This window comes from Podarcis gaigeae (genome assembly GCF_964106915.1).
Source record: "Podarcis gaigeae genome assembly, chromosome: 14".
NCBI lineage: Eukaryota > Metazoa > Chordata > Lepidosauria > Squamata > Lacertidae > Podarcis > Podarcis gaigeae.
The window spans coordinates 53,041,788-53,068,681 of record NC_139690.1 but is presented as its reverse complement, the minus strand read 5'-3'; the positions used below and the strand labels follow the sequence as shown (position 1 = coordinate 53,068,681).

The 26,894-nt window shown below is 50.3% G+C and overlaps 2 protein-coding genes across 2 annotated transcripts in view; one reads left to right on the top strand and one right to left on the bottom strand.

Moving 5' to 3' along the window:
• LOC310831121 (coronin-7-like) overlaps positions 1–15,924 on the bottom strand; it is a 102,783-nt gene extending 86,859 nt beyond the window's left edge. Inside the window, exons 1-5 of the mRNA XM_083711367.1 lie at positions 11,699–15,924; positions 7,667–7,763; positions 5,524–5,598; positions 1,239–1,309; positions 100–283 (exon numbers count right to left, since the gene is read on the bottom strand). Of these exons, the coding sequence (XP_083567493.1) occupies positions 100–283; positions 1,239–1,309; positions 5,524–5,598; positions 7,667–7,763; positions 11,699–12,019 (748 nt within the window). The 5' untranslated portion in view covers positions 12,020–15,924. The remainder of the gene's footprint in view (positions 1–99; positions 284–1,238; positions 1,310–5,523; positions 5,599–7,666; positions 7,764–11,698) is intronic.
• Positions 15,925–23,208: 7,284 nt separating this feature from the next.
• On the top strand, positions 23,209–24,158 carry LOC310831469 (hemoglobin subunit alpha-D-like). The gene is made up of 3 exons (XM_083712022.1): positions 23,209–23,526; positions 23,618–23,822; positions 23,933–24,158. Exons 1-3 carry the CDS (start codon positions 23,432–23,434, stop codon positions 24,059–24,061), a joined length of 429 nt encoding a protein of 142 aa, XP_083568148.1. The 5' UTR covers positions 23,209–23,431; the 3' UTR covers positions 24,062–24,158.
• Positions 24,159–26,894: the final 2,736 nt, after the last annotated feature.

The following is a 26,894-nucleotide window of genomic DNA, read 5'->3' as shown; positions in this document are numbered from 1 at the left end:
ATCCAGAATGCAGCTCCTGGGTACCCCGTAAGGAAAGAAGGAGCAGGTTTTTCTTATAATACGCCCAAGCTGAAAGTGCCCCCCCACCACGGAGCTCACCTGCCAGGGTCTGCCGATGCCCCACATCCCAAACCTTCACTGCCTTCTGGGCCCCACTGGCCAGGATGCTGTCTGCTGTGGGGTGGAAGAGGACCACATCCACCGGCCGGCCCTCCGGTCCCAGGGCAATGTGGGGGGAAGACAAGAGGTCCTGGCCGGAGTCCAGGAGACGCCACACCTTCACCTGCAGAGAAAGAGACCGGGAGCAAAGGTCCATCCGTCACCCTGGGAGAAGATGAACCCCGACCCACAGGGGGGGGGACAGCAAAGTGGGGGAACCACAGCAAAGCCAAGCAGACCCCTCCAGTCAAGGGATGGAGAAAAGAAATGCCCCATCTTCACTTATAAAGTGGTATTAATACTCATCTAAACGGTCATGGCTTGAATCAGTGCCGGATTTACGTATAAGCTAAACAAGCTATAGCTTCGGGCCCCACTCTCTTGGGGGGCCTCAAAAGAATTTAACGGAAAAGGAAAACTGGATGTACATTTCCAAAATATAAGATAATAAAGAAATAAAATAAAACCTACATACAGCAACAGTGTTTTGTGTTGTGTAGGCTCCTATGAATTACCATCTAGCATATATTCAACACACAAAAAACAATGGCAATTTGTTGTTGACAAAGGACAGCTGGACATAAAAAGGGCCCATTACTTTCAGCAGCTTAGGGCCGCATCAAACCTAAATCCGGCCCTGACTTGAATCCTGGGAACTTTAGTTTGTTATGGTTTCTGGGCATTGTTAGGAGGCTCCCATCATGGCGCTACAATTCCCAGAGTGGTTTAACAATCAATCGTATGTCCCAGGGAACTCTATATTTAATAAAACGGTAATAATACCACCTCAAGATGTTTTTACTGGCACCTGACTCCATGCATTCCTTTTCTGGGGAAGGGGAGGGGTCCTACTGTGGGAATTGTGTCAAGATGCCCAAGCCCCTTAATCCAGACTTGTGTGCCCCCCCCCTCCAGGCCCACAGCCCTCTCCAGAAGCAGCAGCAATGGGGCAAAGGTCTTGGGGGCTATTTCCTCTCTCAGCCCCCCACTCACAGATGGAGCCTGGAGGGTCTCCTCTACCACCTCCCAGGGTCTTGGGGGGGGTCTGCCAAAGGAGGACCCCTTCACTGAGCACTCACCACTTCATCAGCCGAACATGTGGCCAAGAGCTGATCGTCAAAGGGAGAGAAGTCAAAATCCGTCACCACATCTGGGCAAGAGAGAGAGAGAAATCGATCATGTTTCTTCTTTGCATATTGTTAACTATTTTCAAAATAGCATCTAGGTACAGAATAAGAAAAAGGTCTTCAGTAGTACAGATGTTGGTCGGCAACCTTGCAAAGGTTGATGAATGTAATACATCAAGTAACAACACACAACAAAATGTATTTGGAGAGGGGGCTATTGGGTTGCTGTTTTTATTTTTATTATGTATTTTGTGGTTTTATAATTTGATTTTATTCTGTGAACCGCACTGAGACCCCCGGGTATAAGGTGGTATATAAATTCAATAATAAATAAATAAATAAATAAATATTTACAACTATATATATATATATATACACACACATACAGAGAGAGAGAGACATATATTGATATATATATATATTGATATATTGTCCACACATAGTTCATCCTGCAGAATACCATTTTAGCAAAACTTTATTACAAGTGGGAGACAAGGGAGATAAATCAGGCCAGGGAAACCATTTAAAATCATGTTTCTTCTAAGACAATACGTTGAGTGGGTAAACATACTGACGCATACGCACTGCGATCCCTACAGATGAAGAAGAGATGTGGAAAGGGTTTGAGAGGACATTGTGAGGAAAATCTGCTTCCTCCGACTGCATTAAGAATGCGCCAAGGACGTTTGCGCGGGAAGAATTCAGCCTTGAGCCACACGGATAGAAAGTAGACCTTCTGCCCTGGCTGAGACAGCTCTGATAAAGGAGACCTGCTTTGCCTCTGAGAACGTCACTTAATTTCTACAGAGGTGCAAAGCTGAGGAGAGGGGATGCCTCTGTATAAACCTGTGTAACGGATGGGCCTGTGGGTTCTCCGGCAGCTGCTGTTGCTCTGAACTATTAAAAGTGGCCCTAAATATCCCGGCTGAAATGGTCGATTGAAGAAAGCAGCCTGCAACAACAAGGTTCAAGACTGCATGCCACACAGCATTCATTTAATTAGAGACTGCACCTCCCGCCTCTTTCTCCAAGGAGCTCAAGGGGGCACACACGGATCTCTCCCTCCTCATTTTATCCCAACCTTGCCAGGTAGGTTAGGCTGAGAGGCAGCAACTGGTCAAAGGTCGCCCAGCTGCGCTTCATGGCTGAACAGGGATTCGAACCCAAGACCGACACTCTAACCACTAGACCACACTGGCACGCAGGACAGAGCCACGCGAGGTGGGAGGGTTTATGCCCAGCAGATAAATGGTGGGGGTGGGTGGGAACGTTCCCTCTCTAGAGGCTTCTAGGCATTGAGGGCAAAAGCTCCCTGTTTGCAGGTCAACGTTTTATGCCAGAGCGGAAGGAGAAATTTAAGAGGAGGAACTGTACGCAAGCCTCTTTATCCCTCCCAAGGAGGGCACATTATTTTGCAGGGGGAGGCAGTAAGACCCAGCCTAGGACCCACGTACCTAGGACCCACGTACCTAGGACTGCCTCTCCTGGCATGCCCCACGGAGGACCTTAAGGTTCACAAATGACAACACTTTGGAGGTCCCAGCTCACAAGGTGGTTAGATTGGTCTCAACTAGGGCCAGGGCCTTTTCAGTACTGGCCCCAACTTGGTGGAATGCTCTGTCCCAAGAGACCAGGGCCCTGCGGGACTTGACATCTTTCCGCAGGGCCTGCAAGACAGAGCTGTTCCGCCTCGCCTTTGGCTTGGACTCAGTCTGACCCTTATGTTTTCCTCCCCTTATGGTTTTGATCTATGGGCTACTTTTAAAACGAGGCTGCATTTTAAATTGCATTTTAACCTGTATTTTAAATTGGGTTTTTTTTTCCCCTATTATGTTTTTACTGTAATTTTACTGGTGTTAGCCATCCTGAGCCCAGCTCTGGCCAGGGAGGGCGGAGTATAAATAAAATTTATTATTATTATTATTATTATTATTATTATTATTATTATTATTAATAATAATAATCTTGCATCTGCAGAGCACAGTTCAGGCCCACTTCTGCAAGAAGCGACAGGCTCACTCTCAGGACTACATGCAGAAGCACAGGTATTTTAAAAACAAACAAAACCCCCCACCTTTTCGGATGCCCTATCATATAATAGGGTTGCTACACACATGGAATTTCCCAGACATTACAGGGATTTCAAAGGGGGGAATTTCCAAAAGGCAGGACTTTGTCAACAACTTTTGGGGTGCCCTGCTTTTTACTTTCTGCAATATGGCATCCCTACAGCAGAGCTGCCTTATAGGGAACAAACAGTCAGCCCCCTTGTTGCAACAGCTGCACTCGCTACTGATCTGTTTCCAGGCACAATTCTAAGTACAATCGTACCTTGGAAGTTAAGTGGAATCCGTTCCGGAAGTCTGTTCGACTTCCAAAATGTTCAGAAACCAAAGCGCAGCTTCTGATTGGCTGCAGGAAGCCCCGCCGGACGTTCAGCTTCCAAAAATAGTCCCAAACTGGAACAGTCACTTCCAGGGTTGTGGTGTTCGGGAGCCAAAACGTTTGAGAACTAAGCTGTTTGAAAACCAAGGTACGGCTGTATTGGTTTATGACCTATAAAACCCTCCATGGCTTAAGTCCAAGTGACCTGAAAGACCATATTCCATCATACAAATCAGCCCAGGCTGCGAGATCTTTGAGGAAGACCCTTGTCTCCATCCCTCTCCCCTTCCAGGCATGCCTGGTAGTGATACAGGACAGGGCCTTCTCGGTGGCTGCTCCCAGGCAACTCCCTGCCTAGGGAAGCCAGACTGGCTCCCTCCTTGTCCTTCTGCCGGCAGGTGAAAGCCTTCTTGTTCCAACAGGCTTTTGGGAACTGACTGCTCTTACCGAAAGGGCTAGTGCCGTGCTGCTTTTATTGCAATTATTGGCATGCTTTTAATAGATTTAAAGGTAAAGGTAAAGGGACCCCTGACCACTAGGTCCAGTCGCTGATGACTCTGGGGTTGCGGCACTCATCTCGCTTTATTGGCCGAGGGAGATTTACAGATAAATAAACATATGTGGCACATATTTGGGAAAACAAAAGGCTCAGGATTAAACCCTACACAAATCTGGAGTCCCTAAGACAGTTGGATGATGCCCTTTACGCCTCCTTCTGGCAACCACATCAGTGCAGCCGGGAGCAGGGCCTTGTCGTCTGGCCAGCCCAGGACCTCCAGGCACACTGCCAAGGCTCACACCCCAGAAATGCACGCATAATTTTTATTCTCTCAATATTTAATTTTTTAAAAACATTTTATTCCGATGTTTTGAGCTGTTCTCATTTTTATCTGTAAGCCGACTGTAAGAGGGAAAGGCGGAGTATAAAATAAATAATAATAATAATAATAATAATAATAATAATAATAATAACCACCTCCATCTCGAGGGCAAGTGGTGTTGGGGGGGTGGACCTGGCACAGAAATCGGCCGCCTGGCTGAGGCATCTGGCCTGCCCAGGAAAAGTAGGTCGCTGCGTCATTTTCCGTTTCCACAGGCCTGCAGCAGATGCAAGCCGACAGCGGGAGACTCGTGCCAGCTGCCTTGGGAGAGCAGGGCTCATCCTGCACCCAGGCAGGCAGGCAGGCAGGCAGGCAGGGACCAAGAGCCTCTTCCCTGCTTGTGCCCCTCTCTCGACTGGGGCTTAACGGGGACTGAACCGTCTCAAAGCAACAGCCAGGCTTAAAAGAGGATATTGGAGAAGCCAAGAACAAGGGGAACACAGGAGCTAGGAGGAGGTAGGGATTTCAGGGCAGGAAATATGAATCTCAGGTGCCTATAAACTGGCAGAATTTACTATATAATTGCAGGTGAGCCCTGCGGTCCCTTGCGACTCTACAGTTCTATGACTTACGCCGTATTTGTGACGTTGAGCCTGTTCTTTTAGTTGCTGGTTTGCTGATAGCAGATCGTAATTGTTTCACCAATGTTTCATTATTTATATTACATGATTTATGCTTGTGATGTTTTGTTTTGTTGCTGATATTTATTAAGCCGCTTTGGGATTCATGTGAAACAGAAGCAGCAGAGAAATACAATCAAATCCACTGTATATTTATCATCACAAGCGTAACGTTTGGTAAACTCTTTACATTTGCTGTAAATCTCCGACGGCACCTTGACGTTTCCGTTTTGTAATGGTGGCGTGAATTTAACCAAGTTTCTGAAAAGGAAGCTGGTGCCTCGCCTACCCCAACCCCACTCCATCGTCCCACCTTGGCAGGCTCCAGCCCTGCCCAGGTGCCAAGCTCACCTGAGTGGCAGCCCAGCTGTGAAACGACCCTCTGGGATCTCTTCTGGCTCTCCAAGGGCACAAGGCCCAGCACACCTGGAAGGGGAAGGAATGAGACAAGTCACAGGGAGACCAGATACATGCATTGGGGGGGGGCAGATGGGTGCAATACATGAAGGGGGTGGGATTCTCAAACAGGGAACTCTCCCTGTCCTAATGGGAGACGTTGAGGCAACAAACATTGCTAGTTTTTTCTATGCAGGGTAAGACTACAGTAAACTGGGTTTTAGCGCATCCCCAATAAACAGAATTTCACTTTTGTTGGCTATTTGCAGATTAGTTGCGCTGCAGAAGGCTTGCTGGGGAGACCACACATTACAAGGAACGCTAAAATAACTTTTGCTAGGTTTGCATAACAAAAACAAAAACTCCTTTTACAAAATATCAGTAAGCATGACCCAACCACGAACCCATCCGCCAGGGTACTGAGACAGCTATGTGCTGCTCTTTATATACTATACCCAACAGCTTAATTAACATAACTTAACAGCACCTGCTATACTGCTTCGCAGCTGTAAAACTAGGTCACGTTATTCGCTCTGGCCTTTAAAGAAATACACATCATGTGGAACAATAATGAACCTTCAAATTTAAAGAGAACATTCAACACCTTTTAGTTCTTTTTCGGTTTCACTAATAATAACCTTTGGCATGATACTAGAACAGGCTTCCTCAACCTCAGCCCTCCAGATGTTTTGGGACTACAATTCCCATCATCCCTGACCACTGGTCCTGCTAGCTAGGGATCATGGGAGTTGTAGGCCAAAAACATCTGGAGGGCCGAGGTTGAGGAAGCCTGTGCTAGAAGCTGCACAAATGTCTTGCAGGAAACAGCCATCGTCACCAGAAACAAAGTCATTGTATGGGACAGAACTGGGAAGATTCAAGGCCTGCCCATGGGGAAGTTCTCCAACCCGATGTTCTAGAAATGCACACACATGCTCTGTGTTGGCACATTGCAACTTACAGGCAACTTAGCGAGACTCCCGTCTTGGTAAGACATGTGGCTATATCTGTGTCAACACAACAGTATCAACAGCGTAAAGCTATGTATTGCGTTTACACTGAATTTTCTTTCTCGCAGTGGTACCTCTGGATACAAACGGGATGTGTTCCAGATCCCCGTTCGCATCCTGAAGCGAACGTAACCCACGCCTGTGCACCTGCGTTTGTGCGGGTCGTGATTCGCCGCTTCCGCACATGTGCGTGACGTCATTTTGACCGTCTGCACATGTGCGAGCGGCGAAACCCGGAAGTAATGTTTAGGGGTACTCTCATTTTCCTATTCATATTGAAATACTGCCCCTCAGTGAGGCCAAAGTTAGATTCGCAAAATGTTTAGGGGTATGCGTACCCCTAGGGGGGAAAAGCACTGGGCAAAGCAGCTGGCACAAATCAGACCTGTGTGTAACTTCTGGCTGCAGAGAAAGCCAGAGGTTTCTACACACTGGCTGCACCCAGGCAAGGAAGAGGAACTTTCTCAATTCAAGGCTGTGTTCTTGGGGGTTGGGGGTACAGCAGGTCTGGCAAGGGAGGGGCCATGAGCTCCAGAATGAGAGGCCGGCAAGGCCGCATTCAGCACCTCAGAAATGAGGTTCTGCACCCCTGCCTTACAATGGTGCCCAGTCCAGGTGAGTCCCCTTGGAACAAGCGTTCTCCAACCCCTGCCCCTCAGGTGAAGGGGGCAGGCATCTCCCCTGCTCTTCCCAAGAGTTTCTAAGGCCTGGAGACGCCGGGAGGTGCAAGCAGGAACCTTGGGGAGAGGGTAGGGCATGAAGGGAAGCCCAAGCCCACCAGCAGTGGCAGGATTGGCAAGGTGGCACACCCATCCCTTCCTCCTCCTCTTCTTCCTCCTTTTCACGAGCCTCCTGGGAATGCCTCTTCCCCTGGCAGCTGGACCTCCCAAGGAGTTTCCCATCTTCGTGCAACTGGGACTCTCCCTGCTGCCAGGTGCCAGTTCCCAACAGTTCCCACATGCCTGCACAGGTTGGCGCAACCTCTCTGCCCGGTCGAAGTGCACTGGGCAAGCGTGCCCCACGGAGAGTAGCGGAGCCACCCACCACAGGGCAGGGCTGGGCAGGGCCCGGCCTCGCCCACAGCTTACCTGCTGAGTCTGTGTGGAAGGCGATCCAGCGGCTGCCAGCCTTGATGTGGTTTGCCGAAGCAGCCGGGAAGCCGGCTCGGAGGTCTCCAATCCAGGCCTGCAACACAGGAGAGACAGAAGGCACAAGTGAAGGGAGGGGGAGAACCATTCCCTGCCCCACAGCACAACAAGGAAAGGGAACCACCTGCAGCTTTGCCACATCCTTCTCCCCCAAACCAAAGCTGGGAGAGAGAGAGGAAAGAGACACTGCAGCTTTTTCTCTCGTTCCTGCAGAGCAGCAGGGATCTTCTTGCAGACTCAGAGGAGGAAAAGCATCTGCACCCCAAGCCCAGGGGGCAGAGAGGGGTCCTGCGCCCGTCCCAAATCAAAGACCCAAAGGAGCGTCTCCACTCCCATCGTTCAGCCTGGACACTGAGGTCCAGCTCCGAGGGCCTTCTGGCAGTTCCCTCACTGCAAGAAGTGAAGTTACAGGGAACCAGGCAGAGGGCCTTCTCGGTGGTGGCGCCCGTTCTGTGGAACGCTCTCCCATCAGATGTCATGGAAATGAACAACTATCCGACTTTTAGAGGACATCTGAAGGCAACCCTGTATAGGAAAGCTTTTAATGTTTTATCATGTTTTTCATATTCTGTTGAGGGCCACCCAGAGTGGCTGGGGAAACACAGCCAGATGGGCATGGTATAAATATATTATTATTATTATTATTATTATTATTATTATTATTATTATTATTATTATTATTACAAAGCAGAGGGCCGCCCCCCACAGGGAAGTAGAGGAAAGACTGTGAGCTTTTGCAAAGGGGTTGCCAACTATTACTGGGCACCCAAAAGTGGAAAGGACATGCCCAACGGAGCAAGGCACCTCCCCATGCGCTTAGTGCAATCCGTGACTCCTTCTGTCCTTATCCCAGCTGGGAAGGGAGCCAGTGTGTACATTCCAACACATGTGTGCACTGTGCGGCCCATTTTTGGAGGATGGATGGGGGCTAACAGGTTGAGGTTGAATCCTGACAAGACAGAAGTACTGTTTTTGGGGGACAGGAGGCGGGCAGGTGTGGATTCCCTGGTCCTGAATGGGGTAACTGTGCCCCTGAAGGACAAGGGGCACAGCCTGGGAGTCATTCTGGACTCACAGCTGTCCATGGAGGCGCAGGTTAATTCTGTGTCCAGGGCAGCTGCCTATCAGCTCCATCTGGTACGCAGGATGAGACCCTACCTGCCTGCACAGTGTCTTGCCAGAGTGGTGCATGCTCTGGTTATCTCCTGCTTAGACTACTGTCATGCACTCTCCGTTGGGCTACCTTTGAAGGTGACTCAGAAACTACAACTAATCCAGAATGCAGCAGCTAGACTGGTGACTGGGAGCGGCCGCCAAGACCATAGAACACTGGTCCTGAGAGACCTGCATTGGCTCCCAGCATGTTTCCGTGCACAATTCAAATTGTTGCTGCTAACCTTGAAAGCCCTAAACGGCCTTGGCCCAGTATACCTGAAGGAGTGTCTCCACCCCCATCGTTTTGCCCGGACACTGAAGTCCAGCTCCAAGGGCCTTCTGGCGGTTCCCTCCCTAAGAGAAGTGAGGCTACAGGGAACCAGGGAGAGGACATTTTCGGTGGTGGCACCCACCTTGTAGAACAGCCTCCCATCAGATGTCAAAGAAATAAACAACTATCTGACTTTTAGAAGACATCTGAAGGTAGCCCTCCCTCCCTCCCTCCCCTTTGCCTGTGGTCTCCTCCACCCCAAACCGCACGGGAGGAAGACAAACTGCCAGGCAACGGAGCTCCCAGCACTTCTTCTTCCTCCATCCACATCCCTCCCTGCAGCTCCCTGGTGGATGATGCTCCAGGCAGATGCTCAACAGGGAGGACTAAAGCCTTACATTATATGTTCCTAGAGCAGAGGGGAACCAAGTCAAGGTTGACGTCTGCGCAGCTTCTGTGGCCAAATTCCAAAGCCTCAAACTTTGACGTGGAAGAATTGTAGCAAACGCAGCTTCCTGGATCTGAGTGGTGGGAGAAGCTGCAGCTCCCAGAATTCTCCCTTCCTATGAAGAAAGGACCAGGAAGACCTCGGGAAGCTGCTTGAGAAGGCGGGGGGGGGGGGCTGGTTTCTTCAAGACAAAAAGTGGGTTAAAAAAATGACTCTGAGATTATGCGCGGGAATTCTCCGCATGCCCCAGCTCTGCCCACCTGCCCTTTGGCACTCAGTCTCCAGCAGCAGCCCTCAAAAACTGCACAGCGGCAACACAAAGGGAGGCTTGTTGGCTGCCTGGTTTTATTCCGCTTAAAAATAGGCTCTTTCATGCAACTTCTGCTACACACACCAGCAAAGCAGTTCTCACACTTCCAGCAGGCAGAGGAGGTTGCCCAGGCAACAGAAAGCCTGACATTCCTGGTTCTGCAATATTCTATTCTATTATATTAATAATAATAATTCCTGCAATCATTGAAATTTCAGGGCATTCATCCGATTCTAGCCTTTAGGCCTGAGAAGTCATCCATGCTGCATTGTTGGTGCTACCACACAGGGGGCCCTGCTGAGAGCTCACAGTCCGAACTGCATGAGGCGGCACATGCAAGAGGGTCGCCGCTCAGACCCGCAAGAGGGGGCAGAGGGAAGCGGGCAGGGGGCTCAGGCTGCCCCCCCCCCGGCTGTCAGGGGGCTCCCTCCCAAGGCCTGTGTTCTTCACAGCCAGCCACTTCGCTCTGCGCAAACTAAAAAGTGACACAATTTTGGGGGCCTCCTGGGCACCCAAACATCTGTCTGGTTTGTGGGCGGTGCCCTGGAGGCCTCCCCAAAATGCTTCCCCTTAAGGAGGGGGACACCTGCTCTGCATGCAGAAGATCCTGGGCTCAGCACCCTGTTGCAGGAACACCACTTCCTATTAAAATAAGCACAGAATTTCAAAGCTGTTTGAGCCTTTTCACGTCCACTTTTCCAGCCTCTAAGCTCCTGTCTAAGAGCAGCAGGGGACGGGGAAGGAAGCCCAAGACGACCGCTTGTCTTAGAGACTACCCTGGACTAGCTGGGCCAAGGCCTGAGGCTCAGGATCCAGACCCCCCCCCCCTCCACTCAGGATGAGGGCAAATGGAAACGGGTTGCCCAAAGCAGATGAGAGAGGGCGCAAGGCTGCGGCACTCCCCAGATCGCAGGCAAAGTAGCAGCTCCTGGGGGGGTTTTCTGCCCCCCCCCCGCATTGCAAGGAGTTGGACTAGATCAGTGTTCCCCAACCTTGGGCCTCCAGCTGTTTTTGGACTACAACTCCCCAACTGTACAATGCCATGATCTGTGGGACTCTCCGTCCTGGGAGGTTTTGAAGCTGAGCTTGCGTGGCCGTCTGCCACGGATGCTTCCGCTGAGATTCCCGCTTTGCCGGGGGTCGGACTAGATGACCCCGGGAGGTCCCTCCCAACTCTACAATTCTATGATGATGATGATGATGATGATCATCCCATCGGAGGGAAAGGAGGCGGGGCTTCAGCCCAAGGCAAGCTCCTCCCCCCGCCCCCCGATTCTGCAGGCGCCACCTTCCCCCTTGGCCCCCGAGGAGGAAGCCGGCTGCAAGCCCGGAGAGCAGCTGCGCTGTGTGTGCACAGGATGGGGAAGGGAGAGCGGAAGCCGCGGAAGCCGCAAGGAGCGTCTTGTGACCCACGCCCAGAGCGCGGCTGCCGACGCCCCGAAGGCGCCCCACCTCTTCGGCGGCCGCGGCTCCGAAGGGGTTAACCCCGAGGGCGCCCCCGCTGCTGCTGCTGCTGCTGCCGCCGCCGCCCTGGGCAGGGAAAGGAAGGAGTGCCCGGGCGCCCGGGCACGCGCCGGCTGGTGGGCAGCGGGAGTCCCCGGGGGCGCCCCCGGGCAGAGGGTGCCAGTCGGGAGCAGGGCATCCCGGGGGTGGGTGGGGAGATCGGGGGCAGCGGAGCCAAGACCCCCACCCCGGAGGCAGGTGCGGGCGGCGGGCAGGGAGGGCGCCTGGGGTTGCTCTCCGGGCGGGGATCGGGGCCCTTCCCGTCGGGGCGCCGGCAGCACCCACCTCCTTGCGGGCCACCCTGGCCTCCGCGTGGCGGAATTTGGACACCTTGAAGCGATTCATGCTCAGCCTCCCGCCGCCGCCGCCGCCCGGGCTCCGATCCGAATCGCCGCCAAGCCCCGCCCGGCCGTCCCCGCCTCCTCCGCCGCCGCCTCCTCCTCTGCCGCTGCTCCGGGGACTGAGCACCATCCGGCGCCCAGGAGGAAGGAGGAGCCGGGCGGAGGGGCGCTTTCGCCCGGGCGGCGCCGTGCAGGTAAGACGGCGGCGCTTCCACCTGGAAGGTTTGGGGAGAAAGTCCTGCCGCCCAGGCCAGCACACGGGCATCTCGCCCTTCCCACGCGCCCCAGTTTGATCCTGACAACAACCTTGCCAGGTAGGCGAGGCAAAAGAAGCCAACCCACCCGCGAGAGGATGCCCTGGCGATCTTTACAGCTGAGAAGGGATTTGTTTATGAACGGAAAGATTAGGCACCGCCTTTGTGTCCCAGAACCTGACGCTCAAATTTAAAGCCATCATTTAAACAATAATTTTATTTACTTATTAAATTTTATATACCGTACCTCTCTCCCTCTGTGGAACACAGGGTGTTTTGCAGCAAGAGCAGGGGTCAGCAAGCTTTTTCAGCGGGGGGGCGGCCCACTGTCCCTCAGAGCTTGTAGGGGGCTAGACTATATTTTTTTGGGGGGATGAACGAATTCCTATGCCCACAAATAACCCAGAGATGCATTTTAAAATCTACTCATGTAAAAACACGCTGATTCCCAGACCATATGCAGGCCAGATTTAGAAGGCGATTGGGCCGGATCCAGCCCCCAGGCCTTAGTCTGCCTACCCATGAGCAAGAGTTTCTTAAGGATCTGAGGTGGGTGGACTGGAAAGTCCTCCAATCAAATAGGAGGAGAGCCCTGAGGGTGGTGGTCTCCCAGGCTGGCATTTTGAGCAGGGTGCTTTACGGAAGCGAGTTGTGGGCCACTGACAGCCATCAGCAGCGACTGGCTCAACACTTTCCACATGTGGTGCATCAGGAATATTTTGGGCATCACATGTGGCAGGACAGAGTCTCAAAGAAAGATGTGCTCTCTCAAGCCTCAGCGATGTCCTACTCTAGCTTGGTCATGTCCACAGAATGGAAGATGGCAGACAATGGCAGTGCCTGGAGACAGGCGGTCAGATCTTGCACCCACAGCAGTGACCAGAGGAGGAATGACCGCTGGGAGACCAAGCAGAATAGAGTGGCACAGACAGCATCTTAAACAGCAGAGACATCACCTTGCCGACAAAGGTCTGTATAGTAAAAGCTCTGGTTTTCCCAGTAGTGATGTATGGAAGTGAGAGCTGGACCATAAAGAAGGCTGATCGCCGAAGAATTGATGCTTTTGCATTATGGTGCTGGAGGAGACTCCTGAGAGTCCCATGGACTGCAAGAAGATCAAACCTCTCCATTCTTAAGGAAATCAGCCCTTAGTGGTCACTGGAAGGACAGATCCTGAAGCTGAGGCTCCAAGACTTGGCCACCTCATGAGAAGAGAAGACTCCCTGGAAAAGACCCTGATGTTGGGAAAGATGGAGGGCACAAGGAGAAGGGGTGACAGAGGACGGGATGGTGGGACAGTGTTCTCGAAGCTACCAGCATGAGTTTGACCCAACTGCGGGAGGCAGTGGAAGACAGGAGCGCCTGGCGTGCTCTGGTCCAGGGGGCCACGAAGAGGCGGACACGACTAAACGACTAAACAACAACAACAAAGGTGGCCTGCACTGCAGGGGTCATGCGTAGTCCAGCTGTATGGGTGTTCCACAACCCTGGGGCCAGTACTAAGAAGGTACCGTCTCTTGTGCTCGCCAGCCTGCTTGAACTTACCAGGAGAGAGCAGGTGCACAGGGTGTCTGGAGCTGATCAGGATCATATGGGTGCAAGCTGTCATTCCGACAGCCTAGCCGCATCTCTTCCTGTATTTCCTCTACTCCTGACCACTTGGTTTGTTACGGTTTTGTCTGTTGTCTATTCAAGGTGCTCTGTATTTTGTGGAAGGTGAACATGGAGATTAGTTGTGCCGTTGGGCAGGGCGATCCTGTGGTCGTCATAACGCAGTTCAGAGAGTTAGAATTGTAGAGTTGGAAGGGATCTCCAGTGGTCATCTAGCCCAACCCCTGCAATGCAGGAAACTCAGTTCACACAGTTGGGTTTCTGGAAGGGAGGAAACGAAATGTTGTTCAGGTTGCTCAGGCTGTTACGCTGCCACTGCCTTTTCTCAGGGGACAAGCCTGGAAGCAAGCCAGGAGGCATTTGTTCAGGTGGAGTGTTATAAGAAAAAACTGCTCCTCTATCCCCTATGGGGTATCCATGAGCCGTTATAGACTCCTTAAGTGGGTTCCCTATCGGTAGGAGAAAAGAACAGAGGCCAACCAGAGAACATTGAGAAGCAAAGCAGCTAGTAAGCCTGATCTTTATTAAACTGTTGCAACAGGGTCCCCCGCTTACTCCACGCAGGCAGGGAGGATAGGGACCCAGAACATTGGTGTGCAATCTCTTATATAGACTTTTGAAATTGCCCACCCTGCAGCCCAAGACCAACCCCCAAAAAACATTGTACATACATTACAGAAAGAGGTGGTCCCCAGCAGAAATACATGGGGGGGGGCAGTCTACAGCAGAAAACCTGTCTGTCATGATACCTGATCATGGTCACTGATTGCTTTACCTGGGCAGCCTGGGCATTCCTTTTGAGATGCTAAATACACAGTTCCTGAGTCCAGGTCACAGGCTCACCCTATTAATACACAAATACGCCCTTAGGACAGGAGTTGTGAGCAAAGAGACAATGGGGAGGTTTCCCCATTTCCTTCCTCAGTGCAGAGAATATTTGAGGTCACTGGAGGAGTCAAAATGGCTTCAGGGTTGCTTTCCTGTACTATTTCAGAAACGTGGTTTATATACTTATGCATATGTTTGCCTTGTAAATTTATGAGCATAGGATTTATATATATGAGACGTTAGAATTCCTATTAAGATGGCGCATAGCAAAAACAAGCCATTAGCCGACTGGAAGCTTTTGTGCAGCGGTTTTGTCCCCACGTTTGCAACATTTTATTAAGGAAGGAGCAAGGACTGTGGAGGCTGCGCCCCACGATCCTCGCCTCTGACTTGCACTTTGTAACGAGCAGCTGTGGTGCAAGTCTCTGCAACACCCCGGCTGACCTCGCCTCTCCTGTGCACTTCAGGGAGGAAAAATATTTGTTGGTATTGGCACAGTTCCAAGGAGAGCGTTATGCCCAGAGACTGAACGGCTGTGACAGCGCCGTGCAACGCAGGGTTCAGCAACATCTCCTGACCACTTTGGACTCCCGTGTCACAAAAACAAGGCCGCTGGCGCAAGGATTTCCGCTTGCACAACAGAACTTCCTCTCCCTGCACCGTCCAGTGGAGGAAGCGGGGGAGGGAAGTTCCACTGCGCTGGCAAAAGTCCTTGGGCTAGCAGAACTGCTTCCTTGGAGAACGCCCCAGGTTTCTAGATCTCAGCTGCAGAGGTGAAGCCTGACTCTATGTTGGCTGATCTCCCTAGAGGCCAAAAAGCAGGCAAACAGGCATAATGTGGCACGCACAGAATCAATTGGGCACAGTGTGATGAATGGAAAAGTTTGAGTTTTAGTACAGAATGCCAGAGCCACTCCTCAGTTTAGTTATTCCATCCAGGCACTAGATTGTGAACCAAACCTTCCAAGGTTCTCTTTTCAAGCAGAACTATCTGAAAATGATTTATAGATGGTCTCTAACCCCAAGCCAACTTGCAAAAATGTCTAAGTCCGAATCAGACAAGTGCTGGAGATATGATGAGTTAGAGGGCACGTTTTATCATATGTGGTAGACTTGTAATAGGGTAAAAGGGTATTGGGAAATGATGTATAATGAATTGAAAAAAAATGTTTTAAAGTACCTTTCCCCCAAAAAAACAGAGTTCTTTTTGTTGGGGATAATTCAGAGGGAAATTCCCAGGTGTCAAAGAAAGGTTATTTATGTATGCCACAACTGTGGCCCGTGTTTTGTTAGCCCCCAAATGGAAAACGAGCGAGGTCCCAGCCAAAGAAGAATGGCAACTTAAACTGATGGAATACGTGCAGCTTGCAGATTTAACATACAGAATAAATAGAACAAGTAGAACACACATTTAAAGAAGACTGGAAAATGTTTACAGATTATTTGGGTGAAAATTGTGTACCTTTAAAAAACACTGGTAGCATTAAGATAAATTCAACGGTGTAAATAAACTCTGATGGTGTAAAAATGGATTACTGAATGGTTTAGTTCATGCAAAATATGCAGGGATGTATGGTATGCAAAATGAACAACTGAAAGAAGAGAAGGGAAGACATTGATTTAAGGTTGTCTGTATCTTGAAATGCAAATTAGAAAAATTTAATAAAAACATACCATGTATGGAATGATGGTAACGCTATCAAGGATTTCTTGTGAAACTGAAAGGGTAAGGCTGGATGTAAACTTTTGAAACTATTCGCCCTTTATGGGCAGAGAGCATGAAGCTCTTAATCTCAGAGTTGTGGATTCCAGCCCCATGTTGGGCAAAGGTGTCCTGAATTGCAGGTTGTGGAACTAAATGATCCTTGTGGTCCCTTCGAACTCTGCAGTTCTGTGATTCTATGTATAAAATCTGCAGCAGTTTCTTGGTGCTGGAACTTCTTTCTGCCCCCACCCCAGTAAAAGTTTGGTTTGGTTTTGCTGCTGCAAGTGTTGCTATAGTGCATCTGTCTCCATGGTACCCCAGCCCATACCTAGCAGTAAAACTACACACACGCAAGTTAAAGCTACCGGTATATTGGGAAAAGGGATCGGTCCTGAAAATAGAACTAAGGAAGAGTACTTTTAAGGTTAATTGATTTATTGTAAGAGGGACTTTCCTAGATTAAAAACCACGGTGGCGGACGCAATTGACAGATTGCATGCACACACATGTGGAATAAAATGGTAAACTGCAGTCTCTATTATTTACAGTAATTACACGCCATGTCATCATCATACATAGAACATTTCAAAGCGGCATGCAAGAAGATACACGCAGTGCCGGATTTATGTATAAGCTAAACAAGCTATAACTTAGGGTCCCACTCTCTTGGGGGCCCCCCCAAAAATTAAGGAAAAACTGGATGTACATTTCCAAAATATAAGATAAAAAACAAATAAAATAAAACCTCCATACAGCAACCATGTTTTGTGTTGTGTAGTGTCACAAGAGAAGCCATGATCAGAGAGGGGACTTAATAAATTAACCTCTCAGTGTTACGTATTTCTATGCTAACAAAAGAATGTATCTTTTGACTTGTATCTTTTACTTCTGTATCGCTGTAATACCACTAAAGAATGTAGCTGAGGAATGCAACTGTTGACTTATCAAATGTATCGCCTTTTTATCTTTCTAAAAAGTGCTTTCTTACACTAGAAAATGTAACCTAAATAGAAAAATGTAACTGGAAGAATGTAGCCAAAATATTTTATATTCTGTGTGACTTTCCATTGCCTTATACTTGATCTGTCAATATTCTGCCCTTCACAAACTGGAAGGAAGAACAGCGAAAGAGGCTTGGGCAATGGAGTCGGCCTCTTTTCTTTTGGCCTTAGGCCCACCCCTGGCCGAGGGCAGGTCAAAGGCCGGCCCAAGCAGGTGGGTGGCACCTGCCCAGGTGAGCCCTGCTCGGGGCGCATACCCCGCCCACCTGTGGGGAAGGGAGGGCGGATACTGTCAAAATACCTTCAAGCACCACAGCGCCACCTACTGGGTCCACAAATGACATCGTGAATACACACAAAATGCAACATAAAATCAGTTTAATTAATAAAAGTATGCACGCTTCTTCAGATAAGATGCATGCACACGAAAGCTCATACCAAGAACAAATTAGTTGGTCTCTAAGGTGCTACTGGACATTTTATTATTTTTAAAAAAAAAATATTTCTACTGCGTCAAACCAACACGGGCTACCTACCTGAATTTTAAAAACTGTGTTTCATATTCCTCCACCCCCCCTTCATGCAAATTTCACTGTAAGTGTTTGTTCATATATTGGAACTTGGTTTTAAAAGGGGGGCTGGAAGCATGACATTTAATTAATAATGATGTTGTTGTTTAGTCGTGTCCGACTCTTCATGACCCCCTGGACCACAGCACGCCAGGCCCTCCTGTCTTCCACTGCCTCCCGCAGTTTGGTCAGACTCATGTTTGTAGCTTTGAGAACACTGTCCCACCATCTCTTTCTCCGTCATCCCCTTCTCCTTGTGCCCTCCATCTTTCCCAACATCAGGGTCTTTTCCAGGGAGTCTTCTCTGCTCATGAGGTGGCTAAAGTATTGGAGCCTCAGCTTCAGGATCTGTCCTTCCAGTGAGCACTCAGGGCTGATTTCCTTCAGAATGGAGAGGTTTGATCTTCTTGCAGTCCATGGGACTCTCAAGAGTCTCCTCCAGTTCCATAATTCAAAAGCATCAATTCTTCAGCGATCAGCCTTCTTGATGGTCCAGCTCTCACTTCCATACATCACTACTGGGAAAATTAATAATGATAATTATTCCAGTTGCTGAGAATCACAAGAGCAAAGTCTGGCATTCAGGTCATGCCTGTAAGCTGCCCCCTGAAGCCTTTGATTGAGAACAGGACACTGGAAGAGGCGGGGTCCCTCTTGCCACCTGCAGTGTTTGTCTCCACTCTGGACAGAGGGACACCTCATCTATCCCCCTGCTCCCCCTCCTGGCCCTGGCAGGGGACTCACTCAGCCCCTGGGCTCCGCCTGCTTGCTCTGAACCCCAAATGTCATCTTCTGGCTCAGGAATAAGAGCCCCATCAGCAGGCCAGGTCTGGGAAGTTATCCTTGAAAGTATCAGCTCAAGAGGCCCCAAGGAGGGTGTGGAGAGGCAGCCCAAGCTCAGCTCCCCAGGCTAAAGAAACTGGAATATTGTAATGAAGGGAGAAGTCAGTTTGCAGAAGGGAGCAGTGATTCTTATGCAAGTGTTAAGGGAGGGAGGGAGAGAATCCCCAACTGCAGAGCCCCCCCCCCCCCGAAGAGAAATTCCCATCTGAGATCCTCAGAGAAGTCATTCTACCCAGACACTGAGGTCCAGCTCCGAGGGCCTTCTGGCGGTTCCCTCCCTGCGAGAAGCCAACTTACAGTGAACCAGGCAGAGGGCCTTCTTGGTGGTGGCACCCGCCCTGTAGAACGCCCTCCCACCAGATGTCAAAGAGAAAAATAACTACAGTGGTATCTCAGGTTAAGAACTTAATTAGTTCCGGAGGTCTGTTCTTAACCTGAAGCACCACTTTAGCTAATGGGGCCTCCCGCTACCGCTGTGCCACCAGCAAAGTTCTTAACCCGCTTTCTTTCTCCTGGGCATGGGCGGCCAATTGGTGCCAAAGAAGGATAGAACATTCTTTATGTATGCTACAACAGCAGCAAGAATACTCATCGCAAAGTATTGGAAGACACAAGAGCTACCCACCTTGGAAGAATGGCAGATGAAGGTGATAGACTATATGGGACTGGTAAAAATGACTGGCAGAATCCGAGACCAGGGGAGAGAGACAGCGGAAGAAGATTGGAAGAAATTTAAGGACTATCTCAAGAAATATTGCAAAATTAATGAATGTTAGAATGACGTTGGTTTAGAAACTGTGTGGTTTCCAGCCGGATTGGATAAGTAGTAAGAAAAGAAGGGTTAAAAACTAAATGAAATTAAGGGAAAGGATTTGCTGAATTAATAAAATAGAAATTGGAATACAGAGAGGGGAGGTATGGGGAAGTCGGGAAAGTAAGTTATAAGAAAAAAAAGGGAATGAAATTATACTTGTTTTTTCTTTTGTCTTGTTTTCTTTGTCTGTTTTTTTATTATTGTTTTGTTTTGTTTTTATATAACTTTTGAAAAACTTAATAAAAATCTTTAAAAAAAACAACAACAAAGTTCTTAACCCGAGGTAATATTTCTGGGTTAGCGGAAACTGTAACCTGAAGCGTATGTAACCCGACGTACCACTGTACCAGACTTTTAGAAGACACCTGAAGGCAGCCCTGTTTAGGGAAGCTTTTAATGTTTAATAGGTTATTGTATTTTAATATTCTGTTGGAAGCCGCCCAAAGTGGCTGGGAAAACCCAGCCAGATGGGCGGGGTATAATAAACAAACAAACAAACAAACAAACAAACAAATAAATAAGATATAATAGTGTGGTCAGAAAAACAAGGAACCGCAATGCACAGTCAGCAAAAATGGACTCTGGTGGATTTTTAATTAGTTCTTTCACTGCGCTGTATTCTGCTGTCTGCTTAAGAGGCAGTCAGAGCAGCACTGGGCAGACTGAGGAACGGATCCTGCCCTCCTGGGTTCCGCCCTGAAGCAGAGCTCCGCTGCCTCCACGAAAGACATCTCTCTGCACCCGAAGCAGCAGGGAGCGCAGAGTCCGTGCCTGTCAGTTGGGTGAGAAGGCAGGAGCATCGCTCAGGATGAGGCCAGGGTGGCTTTCTGCGCAGAGAGATGGGGGGTTTGCTGAGAGCCCAGGCCCCTCCTCCTCCTCCTCCTCCTCCTCCTCCTCCTCCTCCTCCTATCAGCCTGGCCACCCCCTGCAAGCTGGAGGATAAGGCAGGCCGTGTCTCTGAGGAGATAGCTGAGGGGAGGGGACTTTGGGGCCAGCTCCCTCCTTCAGGCCTCCAGCGACTCTGGCTCTTTCTCCAGTTCTTCACTGGGAAGGAAATCAGCAGCAGCAGCAGGGATGGGGATGAGGACTCCTAAAGGGGCTGCCCTAGAAGGGGAAAGGGAAGCGCCCTTCCTTGCCCCCAGGCCTGCTGTCTATTTTTTTATATATATATAATTTTATTTTTTTAAAGGTTACAGAAAAACAAGAAAAAACAAATGGAGAAAAAATATAAGTAAAAAACAGACAATACAATAAAAAACAATACAAAAACAATACATAAAAGAAAACAGTACATAAAAACCCTTTACTTGCTTTCATTCACTTACTTCCTTGACCTCCTCACACCTCCCATTTTTGTATTCTAGTTCAGTTAGATATTTCAGCAAATCCTTTCGATTTTAATATACTGTAATTTAATTTCTCTTCTTTCATCAATTCATTTTTACTTAATCCTTTATATATTTTCAGCTAAAACCACATAGTTTTATTCCAACATCTTTCTAACATTCCTTAATTTTACAATATTTCTGTAGATAAACTTTAAATTTCTTCCACTCTTCTTCCACCTACTCTTCTCCTTGGTCTCGGATTCTGCCAGTCATCTCAGCCAGTTCCATGTAGTCCATCACCTTCATCTGCCATTCTTCCCGGGTGGGTAGATCTTGTGTTTTCCAGTACTTTGCGATAAGTATTATTGCTGCTGTTGTAGCATGCATAAAGAAAGTTCTATCCTCTTTTAACACCAATTGGCCGACCATGCCCAAGAGAAAGGCCTCTGGTTTCTTCTGGAAGGTATATTTAAATACCTTTTTCATTTCATTATAAATCATCTCCCAAAAGGTCTTAATCTTTGGGCATGTCCACCAAAGGTGAAAAAAGGTACCTTCAATCTCTTTACATTTCCAACATTTATTATAGGGCAGGTGATAAATTTTTGCAAGCTTGACTGGAGTAATGTACCACCTGTAAATCATTTTCATTATATTCTCTCTTAAGGCATTTGTTGTTGTTTAGTCGTTTAGTCGTGTCCGACTCTTCGTGACCCCCTGGACCAGAGAACGCCAGGCCCTCCTGTCTTCCACTGCCTCCCGCAGATTGGTCAAACTCATGCTGGTCGCTTCGAGAACACTGTCCAACCATCTCGTCCCATTACATGCCGTAAACTTCATACCTGTGGTCCATAACTGTTCCCAGTCAGCAAACATAATGTTGTGTCCAACATCCTGTGCCCATTTAATCATAACAGATTTAACCGTTTCATCCTGAGTATTCCATTTCAACAGCAAGTTATACATTCTTGACAAGTTATTAGTTTTAGGTTCTAACAATTCTGTTTCCAATTTTGATTTTTGGCCTGTTGTCTAAAGGGGTTGTGCAGAGGGGGATCAGGGGGCTTAGAGGACAAGAAACATCCAGACATTTCTGTGCTCTTTGGGGGGGGGGGACTTCCCAACCTATGCTTCAAGCTCAGGCTTGCGAGATTCCCTCTCGGCCGCGCAAAAATAAACAAGGAGCTCTTAATCACTTGCACACTTGCAGCACCCGTCCCTAGGTGTGCATTGCAACCTGAAAACCAAGGGGAGTTGTGGAGGTTGTTTGTGACTTAGGATGGATAGATGGATAGATGGATAGATGGATAGATGACAGAGTGAGGGAAGGGAAGTCAAGGATGAAGGAGACTGGGGAGAGGGCCCCAGTGGGGTCAGGGAGGCCAGTCACTCTCCCTCTAGATCAGGCTTCCTCAAACTCGGCCCTCCAGATGTTGTTGGCCTACAACTCCCATGATCCCTAGCTAGCAGGACCAGTGGTCAGGGATGCTGGGAATTGTAGTCTCAAAACATCTGGAGGGCTGAGTTTGAAGAAACCTGCTCTAGACCAGGCTGTGTGAGTCAGGAGGTTTGAAGACAGTTTTTGAGGTTTAATTAAATTATTTCATTTAATTTACAGCTTGATTGTTACAACACACCCACACCAAACACTTGGCATCTATCCCTCATGTGAGATGGGACCATCAACTGTGACAAGGTTCCTCAGACCAACCAAAGCATCTGGAGAGACGCATTGGACTAGAGACTTAGATAGGCATTAGAAACTGGTTCTAAGCAATGCTTCCAACTTTAAGCTGCTGTTATACCTTTTCCCTAGAAATGCTGCCTATGGTATGCTTAAAATTGTGTCCACTATTTGTTGTTGTTGTTTAGTCATTTAGTCGTGTCCGGCTCTTTGTGACCCCCTGGACCAGAGCACGCCAGGCACTCCTGTCTCCCACTGCCTCCCGCAGTTTGGTCAAACTCATGCTGGTAGCTTCGAGAACACTGTCCCACCATCTCGCCCTCTGTCGTCCCCTTCACCTTGCGCCCTCCATCTTTCCCAACATCAGGGTCTTTTCCAAGGAGTCTTCTCTTCTCGTGAGGTGGCCAAAGTCTTGGAGCCTCAGCTTCAGGATCTGTCCTTCCAGTGAGCACTCAGGGCTGATTTCCTTCAGAATGGAGAGGTTTGATCTTCTTGCAGTCCATGGGACTCTCAAGAGTCTCCTCCGGCACCATAATTCAAAAGCATCAATTCTTCGGCGATCAGATCAGCCTTCTTGATGGTCCAGCTCTCACTTCCATACTCACTTCCAGCTTTCACTTCCATATGTCCACTATATGTGGGGGGGGGACGACGACGATAAAATATATTCTTTTACAAAAATAAGCTATCACATGTGTAATTTCATGTCCCAGTTTGTTTCGGAAGGGGGAGTGTAGGGGGCAGCCTGGAGGGAGGGGGCTCTTTGGAACGGGGTGTCGTAGTAAAAAGGTAAGCACCCCTCCCTCCCGGAGCAGCCAGAGCCCGGAGCCCCTCCAGGAGCGCATGGGGAGAGTTTAGCTCTCCGCCCGAGCGCAGCCGACCTCTCCCGCAACCCGGCTCTGCGCGATAAGAGGGCGGCGGCTGAAGCCTCGGCTCGAAGGGGCGGGCGGAGGCTATAAAAGCGGCGGCCCCTGCAGGGCTCCCTGCTCCGCCGCCTCCTGGGACTTACAGAGCAACTCGACCTCCTGCCTGCTGCCAAGATGGGGCTGACTGCTGACGAGTGCAAGCTGATCAAGAGCTGCTGGATGAAACTGGCCCCCGAGCACGAGGATATGGGCGGCGAAGCGCTGACCAGGTAGGCTCGACGGGGCGGCCAAGGGAGAGAAGCCCAGTCTGCTTCCTCCCGCCCCGTCCCTTTTCCTGACGACCCCCTTCCCTCCCCGCAGGCTCTTCCAGGTCTACGTGCAGGCCAAGATCTACTTCCCGCACTTCGACCTGTGCCCCGGCTCCAACGACATTCACCACCACGGCCAGAAGGTCATCAAGGCCCTCGACAACGCCATCAAGAACATTGACAACATCCGCGGCTGCCTGTCCGACCTCAGCGACCTGCACGCCTACAACCTCCGCGTGGACCCCGTCAACTTCAAGGCAAGCGCGCCGAGGGGGCGGACGAGGGCCAGGAGGGGCGCGCCTTGGGTCTTCCCCCGCCTGGCCGAGCCCCCACCTGACCCCCGCCTCTCTCTTTCTCTCCTTTGCAGTTTCTGACCAGATGCCTCCACGTGACACTGGCTACCAGCCTCCGCGGAGACTACAACGCCCTGGTCTACATGGCCTTTGACAAGTTCTTCTGCCTGGTGGGCGAGGTGCTGACCGAGAAGTACAGATGAGACCCCCGCCGCCCGCCCCCTCGGAGCTGCCATTTGGCTCTGGATCTAGAGCGCTCCGCTTCCGCTGTGCCACTGAGCAATAAAACGCGTGAACCACTCTCTGCTGCGCCTCACTTTTTTGGGGGAGGGCAGGGTTGAAGGGGGGGGGGCTCCGGACTCAGCACTGTGAACTTGTATTCTGGAGAAGAGCTCAAAGGTGATGAGGGAGTCCAAAGAAGGGATGAAAGCCCTCTTGCTGTCCATCTTCAGGGCACGAGCCTCAGGCTCCTTCCTAAAAAGCCTTGGAGCAGCCTCTTCCCTGTATTCCCTTGGAGATCGGGAAGGGGGCGCGCAGGAGCCTTCAGACCTTCTCTTCAAATGGGGCAGCGAGCGTTGTTCCTCGAGCGAGGGGGGCTTTAGTGAGGGGCGGCCAGGCCTTCAGTAAGACCCTTTTTTCTCCCCTGGGTATAAGGCTCCCACCAACGACTCTCCTGGCCGGAGGGAGGGAGGGAGGGTGACGGGAGACCTGGCCTGCCTGCGTGTCGTCTCTCCCCACCCCATAGGACTGTTGCCCCAGCGGAAAGTGAACCCAGATGGGGTGGGAATGATGACCACTGAGGGATCCCTGGAACTGGGCAACATATGGGAATACAGCCGCTGACAGGGGTCCTTCCGCTAAGCGAATATACACCCCCGCCCCCGCCAGGGCATGGAGTGGGGCTCCTTGGGGCGCAGAACTTCTTCCCCGAAATCAGTTGGGAGGGAAGAGTCCCCCTCTGCCCCTCACCCCACGAGAGGGCGCTGGGCGGGACAGGAGGGTCTTGTGGGGGATGCTGCTGGATCCGGAGGTCAGAGCTTGGAGATGGAAGCAAGGAGGGCGTCGTCCAAGGAGCCCATAGAAAGCCGAGGGGCAGCTCCTCTCTCCCCACAGCAGCAACCCGCGATCGCCTCCGTCTGAAGGCCAAATCGTCCGTCAAACTGGGGTTTCCAGCTGTTGTCGGACTACAATTCCCATCATCCCTGACCTCTGGTCCTGCTAGCTAGGGTTGATGGGAGTTGTAGTCCTGCTTCTTTGGCGATCCCTCCTAGCCGAGTAAGATGGTCTTCCTGGAAGACTCTTCCATCAACACGGTCTTAACAGTGAGTCTGTAAATGACTGTGGAGGCCAATTCTGGACCCACACGTTCTTCCACAGTGGGGGCATTGGTTTCTGGGTGGGAGTTAATCACAGTGTGGATTTGCCAAGCGTGCCTTCCTCTTAGCATCTCTCTCCCTTGCGTCCTGAGTTCGAATGTCTTCAACACCTTTGCAGATAGGTAGCCGTGTTGGTCTGCCATAGTCAAAACAAAAAAAATTCCTTCCAGTAGCACCTTAAAGACCAACTAAGTTAGTTCTTGGTATGAGCTTTCGTGTGCATGCACACTTAATGTGTATCTGAAGAAGTGTGCATGCACACGAAAGCTCATACCAAGAACTAACTTAGTTGGTCTTTAAGGTGCTACTGGAAGAATTTTTTTTTGTTTTGACTATGGCAGTTCAACACCTTTGGTAAAGGATGTTCTCCAACTTGAGCGCTGCAGGCCAGTGTTCCCCAGCTGTCGGTATTTATGCTATTTTTGTTTTAGATTTGCCTTGAGACAGTCTTTAAACCTCTTTTGCAAACCACCACCATTACGCTTTCCATTCGGAATAGCTAGTGGGGACTCAATTTTGAGAAACACCAGTAGGGGAACGGGGCGACTCTGAAGCCGTAGCCAGTAACCTTAGACGGGGCGGGCAGGACACAGCCTAGCGCAGCTGCCTGCTCCCTCTTGCCAGGTACCCTCTTCCTCGCACCTCCGTCCCCTCCCCAAATGCCCCCAGTTCTGTCCCCATCGCTGACCCAGCAGGGCGGCCTCCGTTGGAGCCACGGCACGCCCCCCACCCCTTCCCTCCCCTTCAGAGAGCCTCCGCCCGGGCAGGCGTCCCCTCCAGCCGGCGCTCATCGCGCGCAAAAGTCAGCCGCCCCGACTCCCTTCCGACGTGTCCGCCAGGCACCCGGCCCTCCCGATTGGTAGCTCCAAGGGGAACGAGGCGAGATCCAGACCCAGTGGAGACACACGCCTGATCTCGCCGGTTCCTCTTCCTGCAGCTTCCCTCGGCCAGATAGATGCTTGTATGCATGCATGCATCTTATAAATTAGAGACATCACCTTGCCAACAAAGGTCCGTATAGTTAAAGCTCTGGTTTTCCCAGTAGTGATGTATGGAAGCGAGAGCTGGACCATGAAAAAGGCTGATGGCCGAAGAATGGATGCTTTTGAATTATGGTGCTGGAGGAGACTCTTGAGAGTCCCATGGACTGCAAGAAGATCAAACCTCTCCATTCTGAAGGAAATCAGCCCTGAGTGCTCACTGGAAGGACAGATCCTGAAGCTGAGGCTCCAATACTGTGGCCACCTCAGGAGAAGAGAAGGCTCCCTGGAAAAGACCCTGATGTTGGGAAAGATGGAGGGCGCAAGGAGAAGGGGACGACAGAGGAAGAGATGGTGGAACAGTGTTCTGGAAGCGACCAGCATGGGTTTGGCCAAACTGCGGGAGGCAGTGGAAGGCAGGAGGGCCTGGCGTGCTCTGATCCAGGGGGTCACGAAGAGGCGGACACGACTAAATGACTAAACAACAATAACAACAACATGTATGTATGTATGTATGTATCCGCGTAGCCGCTGGCTCTTTCTCCTTAGCTGCAAAGGAAAGAACCACCCACGAAAGCTCTTCCCGCCGGCACCAACGCGCTCGTCTTCCCGACGCCACAGAGCTCTTCGTTCCCTTCTCGCTTGCAACGCGAAGCCTGGAGCGGGGCGGGCGCTAGGAC